The sequence below is a fragment of the Eriocheir sinensis genome, chromosome 43 (genome assembly GCF_024679095.1).
Source record: "Eriocheir sinensis breed Jianghai 21 chromosome 43, ASM2467909v1, whole genome shotgun sequence".
Lineage (NCBI taxonomy): Eukaryota > Metazoa > Arthropoda > Malacostraca > Decapoda > Varunidae > Eriocheir > Eriocheir sinensis.
In genome coordinates this window covers 222,501-236,090 of record NC_066551.1, presented here as the reverse complement: position 1 = coordinate 236,090, position 13,590 = coordinate 222,501, and the positions used below count along the sequence as shown (strand labels likewise).

At 42.3% G+C, this 13,590-nt stretch overlaps 1 protein-coding gene across 7 annotated transcripts in view; it reads left to right on the top strand.

Moving 5' to 3' along the window:
• LOC127010288 (mechanosensory protein 2-like) overlaps window positions 1-13,590 on the top strand; it is a 138,471-nt gene that overhangs the window by 29,222 nt on the left and 95,659 nt on the right. For all 7 annotated transcript variants that reach the window (XM_050884151.1, XM_050884152.1, XM_050884147.1 and 4 more), the window contains exon 2: window positions 8,201-8,301. In XM_050884151.1, coding sequence (XP_050740108.1) covers window positions 8,201-8,301 — 101 coding nt within the window. The remainder of the gene's footprint in view (window positions 1-8,200; window positions 8,302-13,590) is intronic.

Genomic DNA, 13,590 nt, shown 5'->3' with positions numbered 1-13,590 from the left:
AATAACAAGAACTGAGATGAACAACAAGAAGATGCCATTGGATAGTACCAGGCGTACGTTCATTTCATTTGTTAGATGGGCCAAACTTTTATTCAGTTAGGTAACGTATCAGATTTTATTGGAGAGGGACCAACTACCACTCCAGAAAGGATTAAGAAACTCCTTCCAGTACATTGTGAACCGGGGCGTTGCAAGGTGAAGCTGACACGAGTGGAAGCGTCCATGGTGTACTCTCAAAGCTCAGGCGGGTCTTTTTTCCTGAAGCCGCCCACAGTCATTCAGTGAGTCATTTTTTTCTCATTCATTGGACATCATTCAATTAGTTTCATCGGATTTTCGGCAAATTTCAGTCAGTTTGAGATGTTCACCAAAGGATGTTCTCATATGAATTTGGTGACAATATGTTATTCCTTTTTTTGAGCGTAATTCTACCTACAAACGGACAAACAGATAAACAGACAGACTAAAAACAGTACCGACAACATGACCTCCTAGCCATTATTGGAAAAATGTAATGAACGAGTGAACGGCACGCGAAGGGAACTTGAGCTAACGAAACAAACTAACAAAATGAAAAGAAAAAGGATATAGAAAAATAGAATGTAGCGAAGAGATCAGAATGTTACCCTAATAATAATAATGATAATAATAATAATAATAATAATAATAATAATAATAATAATAATAATAATAATAATAATAATAATAATAATAATAATAATAAGGGTGATATGATTAATAATTGGCTCCGACGTCGTATTTTTCCTCTCGACTCTGAAGATATTTTTATTCTGTTCCCTAATGACGAGCTCTCCTCCTCCTCCTCCTCGTCATCGTAGGACAATTGTACTAGACGAGGGAATAGAATAAGGCCTTCAAGCTCACAGGATATGTAGGACACGCTCACGCTCTCTCTCTCTCTCTCTCTCTCTCTCTCTCTCTCTATCTCGCTCTCGCTCTCTATCTCCCTCTTTGATCCTTTTCCTCTCCCTCTCTTTTTTCTCTCTCACTCTCTCCCTTCTCCTGGTCATATCTGTCTTTTTTACCTACTCTCTCTCCTACCTCCTCCTCTATCTTCTCTCCCCCTCTCCATTCTCTCCCCCTCTACCTTCTCTCCCTCCCTCCTCTCTCTCTTTCCACTATCATTGTCGACGTCCTCTCTCTCTCTCTCACTCTGGTTTCCACATATGATGCGTGTGAGAGAGGAAAAAAAGGGGACAGCTAGAGTGCCAGGAAGCGAGTCGGAGCAGGAGGAGGAGGAGGAGGAGGAGGAGGAGGAAGGCTGGAATGGAAGAGAAGGGAAGGATGATGATATGGCGTATGAGAAGAGTAAATAGTGAGGGAAGAGGAGGAGGGAAAAGAGGAGGAGGAGGAGATGAGGATGAGGATTAAACTGCTCGAGAAGAAAATGGAGAGAGAGAGAGAGAGAGAGAGAGAGAGAGAGAGAGAGAGAGAGAGAGAGAGAGAGAGAGAGAGAGAGAGAGAGAGAGAGAGAGAGAGAGAGAGAGAGAGAGAGAGAGAGAGAGAGAGAGAGAGAGATACTCATAGACGCAGAGATAGACAAAGAGACTGACAGCTTTGAAGATACGCAAATGTTGTTGCGTAGGCAAAGCAAACAAACAGACAGACAGACAGACACACACAGAGAGACATAAACTGAGATCAAAGGATATTTAAATTTAATTACGCGCATGAAGAAAAAAAATATACAAAGAAAAGCAAACAATGAGAGAAAGAGAAAACGACAGATGAAAGAAGAAAAAACAAGGAAAAAACGTAGCAAAAGAAAACTTCAAAGGAATGGAAAACCAAGGAATACAACACCGTCATAACCACCACCACTACCATCATCACCACTACCATCACCACGATCATCACCACCACCACCACCAAAAACAACAACAACAACAACAGCAGAAATAAGAAGCCAGCTCAACGAAAATAGAAAGAAAAAAGTAGAAAAGAAGAAAAAAGAAGTGCTGGCAAAACACCAACAGAGAGAGAGAGAGAGAGAGAGAGAGAGAGAGAGAGAGAGAGAGAGAGAGAGAGAGAGAGAGAGAGAGAGAGAGAGAGAGAGAGAGAGAGAGAGAGAGAGAGAGAGAGAGAGAGAGAGAGAGAGAGAGAGAGAGAGAGAGAGAGAGAGAGAGAGAGAGAGAAGAAGGTTCCAGTGTTTAGTTACCCCGTAAGACACACGGAAACTTAACCTTCACCAGCTCCAAGTAAACAAACTTAGAAATGGAATCGACGCTGAGTGGGTCCCGGCGCCCGTATCGTCGAGAAGAAGATGAAGAAGAAGAAAAGAAGAAGAAGAGGAGAAGTAGGAGAAGAAGTAAAAGACATAGAAGGAAAAGAAAGAAATATAGAACCTGAAGAGAAAGAAGAAGAACAATACCGAGAAACCGAAGAGCAAAACAAAAGAATAACGAAGGATAAAAAACAATTCCAAACAATCAAAAGAAAAAAAAAGGCGGTGAAGAAAAAGCAGAACACGAAATCGAGGAACAAGAACAGTGAGATATGGAACAAAGAACGAGATGAACAAGAAAACAACAACGAAAAACAAGAAAACAAGAACAAAAACATAAATCACCATCACACACTCAAACCAGCCAACCAGAACAGGAAAAAAAGCCTAAAAATAGAAAAAAAAAGCCTAGATCTCGTCCTCACCACACCACCTTCCTCCCTAGCCCACTTTTTTCTCCTCTCTCCCCGACTGTTCTCCTCTTATACAATCTGAGAGAGAGAGAGAGAGAGAGAGAGAGAGAGAGAGAGAGAGAGAGAGAGAGAGAGAGAGAGAGAGAGAGAGAGAGAGAGAGAGAGAGAGATGGAGAGAGGGAGAGGGAGAGGAAGAGGAAGAGAGTAAAGAGTCTGAGGCCCTGGAAAAGGTACAGCTGCTGGGAGGGAGATTTTAATGGCAGGAAATTCATCTCGTCTGGTCCTCGTCGCGCGCCATTACGATAAAATTATTGGCGCTGGAAGAGAAAAAAAAATTCATGTCGGAAAAATATAATAGTTGGAAAAAAAAATTGGAATTAGGTCTCAGCGAAAAGTCCTGTCAATCCTGGTCCCGGAAATGTGTGTTTTAAAAAGAGAGTTTGCAGAAAGTATAAAGTAAATATTCGTGATAGTAAAGTTAATTGACGGGAGAGAGAGAGAGAAGATAAATAAGTAGATAAGTAAAAAGTGAGGTTAATGCCCGGGATAATGAAGATAATTAGAGAGAGAGAGAGAGAGAGAGAGAGAGAGAGAGAGAGAGAGAGAGAGAGAGAGAGAGAGAGAGAGAGAGAGAGAGAGAGAGAGAGAGAGAGAGAGAGAGAGAGAGAGAGAGAGAGAGAGAGAGAGAGAGAGAGAAAAACAGACAGACAAACAGAGAGGCAGACAGACAGAAAAAAAGAGAGAAGGAAAAGAAAGAAAGAGAAAAGAGAAAAAAAGAAAGAATCAAACAGACAGACAGACAGAAAGACAGACAGACACATTGATCACTAGAGAGCTCATAAACATAACTAACCTAATTTCAGTCTTCAAGGAAAGTCACCAATTTGTTTAACCCTTTCTAGAGCAAGAGAACAAAATTAAGACCATACTCCAATGCTACACGTGACCTCAGTGCACATCTCCGTCTCATCTCACACCAAAATCTACTCTTCATTAAAAAAATCCCCCAGAGAAGTAAATAATTAGGCACCTCGAATATCAAAACGTAGCTAGAGACAGCCTTTGAAGTCACTCCCTCGGCGCAGGTGTTGGGCGACGTACTATAAGGGGCAGGTGTGTTAATCAGGCTAATGAGGAATTGATATGTGTGTAAGGTGCAAGGTGTGTGTGTGAGAGAGTGGCAAAGGGCGGGTTAAGCTTATTCATCCTCTCCTCTTGATTAGGGTCACTCAAGAGGAAGAAGAGGAGGAGAAGGAGGATGATTAAAAGGAGGAGGAGTAAGGAGAAGCAGGAACTAGGACAGAAAATGGAGAAGAAGGAAAAACAGGAGAATAAGAAGGAAGAGGAGGAGGAGGAGGAGGAAGAGAAGGTGTAGGAAGGGGAAGAAGAGGAGAAATGGAAGATGAAGAGCAAAAAATGAGGATAATTAGAGATTGAAAGAGAGAAAGATAGATAGACAGACAGACAGACAGGGGATTTTAATGGATTATAATGAAGGAAAAAATAGAAGAGGAAGAAGAAAAGGATGAAGAAGAGGAGGACGCACAAATTTAGAATATAGATGGTAAGGAAAATCAGAAGTAGATAGGGTAGATTCAAATAGGACCAAGATTACGAGCAAGAAGAAGAGGAAGAGGAGGAGGAGGAGGTATAGAAGAGAGATGTAGCAGGTTTCATTTAAAGGAGTGACAGAAGGATCTAATCTCATATCACCTGCACCACATGAAGGATTAGGAAGGAGGGGAGGATGGAAAGGAGAGAGGGAGGGTGTTAGTGAATGGGAGGAGTAGGAGAGGGGGAAAGGAAGGAAAGGAAAGGGAAAGGTAGGAAATGAACGGAAGAGTAGGAAAGGGAAGGAAAGGGAAAGGAAGAGTAGGACAGGAAAGAGAAGGAAAGAGAGAAAAGGGAAGAAGAAGGATAGATTTGTAAAGCATAGAGAAGGGAAAGAAGGAGAGGAAAGGTAAAGGAAGTGAAAGGAAGGAAAGGGAAGACAAGGGAAGAGAAGAAAAAGGGAAAAACTTAAGGGAACAGAAAAGGATAAAACAGAAACAGGAGAGAAGGAAAGGGAAGGGAAGGAAAGGAATATAAAGGAAGGGAAAGAAGAGGAGAGAGAGGAGGGAAGGAGAGGGAAGGAGAGGGATGGCCGTGACGTATGGAGGCAGAGAGGAAACTTTTACAGGCTTAATGAATCTAAATTGACCAGAGAGAGAGAGAGAGAGAGAGAGAGAGAGAGAGAGAGAGAGAGAGAGAGAGAGGGAGAGAGAGAAGGGGTGGAGGAGTTAAAGAAGATCAGATAAGGTCATTTCTCTTCTCAATTTCTATTTCCTTTCACCCTGTTCATTTAGGAGCATTAATATATATCCTCTCTCTCTCTATCTCTCTATCTATCTATCTCTTAAGTATAGCAGGAAGTCCTAATTACTCGTCCAGTCCTCGTCGTAAACACAAGATAAACGTTAAATTAAAATGAACAACAAAAAGGATAATTAATATTTTTCCGGGAACATATTTTGAGGCGATGTTCAGCTTGATCCCATTGGCTTTCATTATTTTCTTAGATGTGTGTGTGTGTGTGTGTGTGTGTGTGTGTGTGTGTGTGTGTGTGTGTGTGTGTGTGTGTGTGTGAATGGTTAACGAAGGGATATATGTGTATTTCTACCCATGTTTATTCATGTACGTATGCGTGATGTATGTATTTATGTATGAATATGTGCAAGTTTGAAGAGATTTATGCATGTAATATTTGTATGAATGTGAATTTGAATGCGCTTGTATATTCTGTTGTTTAATGTGTGTGTGTGTGTGTGTGGGTGTGGGTGTGGGTGTGGGTGTGAGTGAGTGAGAGTGAGTGAGAGTGAGTGAGAGTGAGAGAGAGAGAGAGAGAGAGAGAGAGAGAGAGAGAGAGAGAGAGAGAGAGAGAGAGAGAGAGAGAGAGAGAGAGAGAGAGAGAGAGAGAGAGAGAGAGAGAGAGAGAGAGAGAGAGAGAGAGAGAGCAGCAGCAGCAGCAGCAGCACCCACCACTAACTAACCCTACTTTTCTTAGCCTTAGTAACACACAACCAAAAAAAATGAAAATAACAAAATAAAAAATCGAAAAGAAGAAAATCAATCGGAACTTTTGAACTCGTCCTCTTCAACAAAATATTTCGTTGGTTAGCTTTTCTTTACGTTATATATTTTTACTACGACTATTTTTACTCTACTTTCCCATACTATTGACTTCCCCAACAGCATGAGGCATGAAGGCACTATACATAGCCATACAGATACATGGGTTGTGTTGTGTACATGTATATCACGTGTCCTAATGTGTTGATACCTGGACCCATCTATGTATGTATGTATATATGTGTGTATATGTGTGTATGTCAAGCATGTGCTCTTACTAACACCATTTTTCCTTCCCTTGACAAACAGATACATACATGGGTCGTATTTTGTATATATGTATGTATGTATGTATGTATATAATGTATGTATGTATGTGTGTGTATGTGTGTTAGGCATGTGCACCTAATTATGTCGTTTTTACTTCCACCTGTGTATGTTGATTTAATGTGTGTGTGTGTGTGTGTGTGTGTGTGTGTGTGTGTGTGTGTTTTGAGCGAAAGAGAGAGAGAAAAAGAGAGTAACTGTGTGTGTAAGAGAGAGAGAGAGAGAGAGAGAGAGAGAGAGAGAGAGAGAGAGAGAGAGAGAGAGAGAGAGAGAGAGAGAGAGAGAGAGAGAGAGAGAGAGAGAGAGAGAGAGAGAGAGAGAGAGAGAGAGAGAGAGAGAGAGAGAGAATGGGTATGGAGTTGTGTGTCTTTTTCCCAGGATGGAGCAGAATCAACACCAGGTAAGTGTCGTTGTCTGTCCTGTGTTTTGTATCAAGGCAGTGTTCGGTACCGTAGCTCTGGCCTCGGCTTGGTCCTCCCTGCACACCCACACCGCTTTCCCCCTCACCCCTCGACGGCCGCCTCGCTAGTTATTTTTGGTCATATAAACGGTGCAATTTTTGGATGAGGTTATATATGCATTTTTGACGTGGTTTTTTTACTTCCTTTTTTTAATTTCCTTTTTCTCCCTTCCATATTTTCTTTCGGTTATTTTGCTTTCCCTCTTTTTTTTCTTCCATTTTTTCTAGTCCGTATTTTATCCTTATCAATTTTTCCCTTTCTCTCTTTTTCTCTTGCTTTTCCGTTCATTATTTTTCTCTTTATTTTTCCTACTACATTTTTTTTCATTCTGCTTTTTTTCCGTTTCCCTCTTTTCCTTTTCCTTTTTTCTTTCCATTTTTCTTCTTATTCCTTTTATTCTCACTCGTTTTTTCCTTCACGAGATGAGATTTTTGTCTTTTATTATTTTCTTATCCCTTTCATCCTCTTTTATTCCTCCAATGTTTTCTTGACCTAGTTCTCCTCACCTATTTTACCTTTTTCTCCCCTGCTGATCACAAAATTTTAGACAAGTCAAATTTTTCAAACGTTTTTTATATTGATACCATTTTGGCATCAGTTCACTGGTGCTTAGGATCAGAATCTGAGTCTTTCCTTTCGCCAGTACAGAATTTTGATTGATTACAGACCAAAAAGTTAGACATTTCTATTTTCAACCACTTTTTTTCATGTTCCTAATTTCGGTATACATGTTTTTGGTACCGAGAGTCAGAATGGCGGCTTGAATTTTGTATATAGTCGATTTTTACCATGAGGATTGCTGAGTTAGTGTCCCTAGAGTGCACGAATTGTCAGCGGCCGAGGCAGACGTTACGTTGAATGAAGGCTGACTGATGCATTTTTTTTCTCTTACTTCTTGATGCAATTCACAGCTCAGGACAAACTTAGTACTCGCTTGTTATATATTAATCTTGCATTACTAGTATAGAGTTGCTGCATCTTCATGATTTATAATGCTCCTTTTTGTACTAGCCTGGAAAACAAAAGGCTGTTATAATTAGGCCTTTTGTTGAGAATTAATGCATAAGATAATGGAACTTTAGCTATTATTCTTATCATTATTACTATTATTATTATTATTATTATTATTATTATTATTATTATTATTATTATTATTATTATTATTATTATTATTATTATTGTTATTTTTATTATTATTAGCTCTATAATTTATGCTATTCGCCGTATAATTTATTACTAATATACTTACCAAATCTCATTAAGCCTTATAAAGTAATTATATTCATTCAGTTATATAAGGTTGCTAAACATTGCTATGCTGTACAAAGTAATAATATAGATCAATATGTTAATATATTGTATAAAGTAGTAATGTCATTCAGTCATAAATGATTTCCAAACTTTATTATAATGTACAAAGTAATCACAAATATCCAGTTTTAAAAAATAAGAAAACCTCATTTCTGCTCAAAGTAATTAAATAAACCAGCTTCATTTGATTTCCGTGTATAGAATAAACTCAGGTGATAGTTGCGTCAGGGCTTCCAGGTAGTGTGAAATAGCCAAGTCACCTGAGTTGTCTATCGTAGCCTCGCCCCGTGTGTGCACCTTCCAGCCTAACCATCGGGTCTTCCCCTCTGTTTCAGCTAACCCTGAGGGGCCTGGATGTTGCGCTATTCTCCTCACCATCGTCTCTTACCTTCTTATCCTCGCCACCTTCCCCTTCTCACTATGCATGTGCATCAAGGTAAGTACCAGAGTCCTGTTTCTGTTTGTGAGAGCTTGATGATGAGTGGATGGTTAGAGTAATTATGGGGAGAATAACTTATATATTATGGTGATATCAGAACAAGATATCCAAGGTAAGGTTATAGGTTATCTGTGTGAGCAAGTTGGAAAAGTAGTATACTAAGGGTTAAGTCATATATGTGTGCAAGTTGGTGAGAGATTGAGTTTGATTAAGTTATATTTGTGTAGCAAACGGCTTCATTATGGTTCAAGCTTCGGGTCATAATGATGCCGAGAAGTTGTCGGAGGTGTGAGTGGTATCAAGTGATGCCACGCGAGGTAAGTCTGTTCATCGCCCCTGCCGGTCCTAGCATGCAGCCTAGGAACTTGGCGCCTCACGAAGGGTCTGAAGTAAAAGCTAAGTGTGTGCAAAGGGAAATGGAGAATTGTTTTTTACACATAACATGGAAAGATATGAAGCGAGCGTCATGGATTAGGGAACAGACAAACGTTGAGGTTTATTGTGAAGTCAGCTTAGTTTAGATTCACTGCGTATATTTAGGTGTTGACCTGAATTTCGGCGAGTGAAGTTTAGAACAAAGTTTGACTTGGTATTGTTTTAGAAAAGGACCTTAGTCATAATACATGCCATGGAGAACCTGAGCTTACAAATCGTGTGTAAGTTAGGTGTGAGAAAAGAAGAAATGTTAAGTTGCGACAGACTTCGACTTGGTGCTGGCTCAGTTAGTATTGCAGGAGCCTTCGCCTTGGTGCCGGCTCCCCTAGTGACGGCGAGGGCGGGTTAGGCGCGTCCCAGGGCAGCTTACCTTTAGAGAAGAAAACAATAATTGCGTGGCGGCGTTGTGGCGGCGTCTCTGGAGGGCGGCGTGAGTGGCGAGTTGAAGGTGAGTGTCCTGGCGGCGAGGGAGGGAGACGTGAGGGAAGGGCGTGAGGAGGGGAAGGGAGGGAGGATAAAGAAGGAAAGCAAGAGCGTGAGGGAGGAATAGGAGGAAAGACGCAGAATGCAAAAAAGGAAGCAAGAACAGAGAACAGGGAGGGAGGAGGGAAAAAAACGCTGGACGAGGGTAGTGAGGGCAGGGAGGAAATAAAGAGATGGAAGGAGGGACAGAGGATCGAAAGGAGAGCAGGAATAGCAAGAACAAATAGGAAGAAGCCAGAAAGAGGAAGGAGAGACAAAAAGAGAATCAGTAGGGAGGGAAGAGACAAGGAGAAGAGGGCAGAAAGAGGAAAGAAGGGACAGAGGAACGGGCAGAGGATCGAAAGGAGAGCAGGAATGAAGGGCAAGGACAGTCGGAAAGGAGGGCAGCAGAGGGGAGAGGGAAGGAGGGAGGGAAGGAGGAACAGAGATAAGGAATAGAGAGCAGGTATATACGGAGAGCCACATGGTCGAAAGGAAGAGAGGCAGAGAGGGCAACGAAAGGAAGTATGGAGGCAAAGGGGAGGGAGAAGGGAAGGAGAGAAAGGGAGACAAAGATAAGGAAAATAGGTCAGAAAAGTAAGGTAGCCCACAGGATCGAAAGGAGGCTAGGAAGGGCAGAGAAAGCACTAGGGAGGTCATAGGAAGGGAGGGATGGAAGGAGAGGAAGGACGGAGGTGAGATCAATAGTTCAGCGTCTGAGGTGAGCTGAGGTGAGGCCGTGATGCCCAGGTGAGCCGCGGACAGGTTAAAGGAGCTTACCCCGTTCACCGGACCCCCGCGGGAAAGGTGTGCCACGGGGGAGGAGGGGGGGGGCGTTATGTGTGTGTTGGGGGGGGGGGGTTCAGAAAAAGAGAGAAAAAAAAAGAGAGACAGACAGATACAGAGACGCAGATAGAGGAAAAAGAGAGAAAGAGAAAGAGAAGAATAAGAGAGAGAGAGAGAGAGAGAGAGAGAGAGAGAGAGAGAGAGAGAGAGAGAGAGAGAGAGAGAGAGAGAGAGAGAGAGAGAGAGAGAGAGAGAGAGAGAGAGAGAGAGAGAGAGAGAGAGAGAGAGAGAGAGAGAGAGAGAGAGAATTATGGCTTTGAACTGACACACTCAACAAAAGAATTGGACATAAAAGCACAATTGAGAGAACAGTTATGAAAAGTAAATAAATAACACACACACACACACACACACACACACACACACACACACACACACACACACACACACACACACACACACACACACACACACACACACACGCCGTTTACATAGCTATACAAGTGATAAATACGGATCAACGAGAAGGATGTAAAACTGATGGATTGAATGACCTTTTGGCTGATGAATTATTGAGCGATTGATTGATACAGAGCGTTCATGAGAGAGAGAGAGAGAGAGAGAGAGAGAGAGAGAGAGAGAGAGAGAGAGAGAGAGAGAGAGAGAGAGAGAGAGAGAGAGAGAGAGAGAGAGAGAGAGAGAGAGAGAGAGAGAGAGAGAGAGAGAGAGAGATATATTAAGAACGAGATGGATAGGGGAAATATTAAGAGAGGAATTAAAGGAAAAGAAAGAAAGGATAGGAGAGAGAAGAAAAGAGATATGGAGAGAAAAGTGAAATGGAAATGAGAGGAAAGAGAAAATAGATGGAGGAAAGGAAAGAAGGGAGAGGAAGGGAAGAGGAAAAGGGACAAAAAGAGAGAGGAGAATGAATAGGAATGGTAGGTAGGTGTGTGTGTGTGCATTAATCAGGCTTAAAGTCTCCTTGCAGTGTCGAGGAGCCGTATTCCAATATGCATTCCAGACACACACACACACACACACACACACACACACACACACACACACACACACACACACACACACACGTGACTAAGGTGCAGAATTCTTGCCAAAACAGATCATAACACGACCTACATATATGCCTGAGTCTCCCTCCTCTCCCTTACCTTACCTTTCCTTTCCTCTCTCCCCTTTCTCCCTTACTTCCTTCCTCATCCTCCTCATACTCATCCTCCTCGTCCCTACTTTACCGTACCATTTCTCTCCCCTTCCTTCCCCACTTCCTTTCTATCCCATTCCTTTCTCTCATTCTCTCTCCCCCAATTAACTTTTCCCCTCTCTCTCTTTCAGTTTCTCTCTCTCTCTCTCTCTCGCTCTCTTTCCTTCGAACAATACGCACTGTATATCATTAAAAACAAACGTAAAGATAAAGAAAATAAAAAGAGAAAAGGCAGATACGATAGTTTGAAATCAATATTCATGTTCTATACTCTCTCTCTCTCTCTATCTCTCCATCTGTCTTTCTCCTCTCCCTCTTTCTCGTTCACCTCGCTCGCTCTCGCTTCCTCCTCAACCCACCAATCGCTGTTCCCCTCGAGTGAACGTAAACAAAGGAGACAGCAGCCACTCTCACGCGTTGATTAATTCTACAGAGACGCGCTTCAAAAAGGCCGTGTTTGCTACCATTACTTTTCGTCCCTGGAGCCGCGTGTGTGTGTGTGTGTGTGTGTGTGTGTGTGTGTGTGTGTGTGTGTGTGTCCGTTTCCTTTCGCTCCCTGTAGCTACTGTTTGGCTTGTGTTCATTTTTCATCAGGGTGACTTTGGAGTGAAATGGAGATGAGAGAAAGGGAGAGAGAGATAGAGAGATAGAGAGGATGAGAGACATGGAGAAGATGGGAGAGATGGACAGATAGATAGATATAAAGGTAGATAGATAGATAGAGAGAGATTTAGGTTAAGGTTATAGTGTTAAGCCCTTAAATAACAGAGATGGATAATAATAACACTAATAAATGATGGAATAAAGAAGGAGAGAGAGAGAGAGAGAGAGAGAGAGAGAGAGAGAGAGAGAGAGAGAGAGAGAGAGAGAGAGAGAGAGAGAGAGAGAGAGAGAGAGAGAGTTAATATATTGATAAAAAAAAATATGCGAAACTGATAAATATGCAAATACGAGAAATTAAAAGTATTATTCGTGTTCTATTCTCTCTCTCTCTCTCTCTCTCTCATTATTCCCTTTATTCTCTCCATTCTCCCCTTCATATATGTTCTTTCATTCTCCCCTCTCCCTCTTTCTTCTCATTACGCGTCCTTTTCCCCTTGTTCGTTTCTCTCTCTCTCTCTCTCTCACACACACACACACACACACACACACACACACACATATACACCATTTAAGCTTTCCATCTCAACAGTCGCTTTTAACTCCCTCTCCTCCGCCTCAGTGACAGCCTATTTACACGCCCTGGCTCTCCTTGGTGTCAATAACCATTAATACAGTGTGTGAGGAAGGCCCAAGACACACAAGTTGAAGAAAACACAAAGAAATAACCCATAAAGCATCCCTTCATAAGTATGGGTCATCGTACATCTCCTCTCCCTGCCGCCGACCGTCCATTCTTCATGCACAAACACACGCATGCACACACAGAACTGATGCAGAGTTGTTGTTTGCTCACTCGTTTTCTGCCTCAAGTTTCAATACGAGACCTTTCCTGGGGACGGCAGGCATGGCGGAGGGAAGGATAGCATTGTGGCCTTCTTTCTTCATTCACAGTTACTCCTACATCAATCCTTTCTTCCTTTCTGCCAGACATAATTATTGAAGGCGTTGTATATTTGTCTTTCACTGCCCGTCACTCACTCACATGCACACAGACACACGCTATAGGCCTTACCCTCGTGTGTCCTATCTCTTAACCTCCCTCCCACCTTCTCCCTCCCTTTCCTCTCTTACCTCCCTCTCTTCCTCTCCCCCAAACACACACGTAATCGCTGGAGAGGAAAACTTTTGACGGAGAAATACGTGAAACTTTCTCACATAACCGATCAAGGTAGTTTAGTGAGAGAGAGAGAGAGAGAGAGAGAGAGAGAGAGAGAGAGAGAGAGAGAGAGAGAGAGAGAGAGAGAGAGAGAGAGAGAGAGAGAGAGAGAGAGAGAGAGAGAGAGAGAGAGAGAGAGAGAGAGATTTATGGAGGCGTGTAAAAAGTCAGATAATCACCATTCCATTTGGCAATCGCTTAGTCGTTCGTTGCTCTTGATACTTTTATAGATAAGGAGAGAGAGAGAGAGAGAGAGAGAGAGAGAGAGAGAGAGAGAGAGAGAGAGAGAGAGAGAGAGAGAGAGAGAGAGAGAGAGAGAGAGAGAGAGAGAGAGAGAGAGAGAGAGATTTATGAGACGCGGAAAAAAACACACACAAGAGATTATCGGATTTTTCTATTTTTTCCTCCTCCGATAACGACTTCTCACCAATATTACCCGGGCTGTCCTCATCTGTCATCCACGCCCTCATCCACACCCGAACACACCCACGCACACACTCACCCACTCTCCCCACACACCCACACTCATTTTCACTTCCCACACACACCCACACTCATTTTCTCC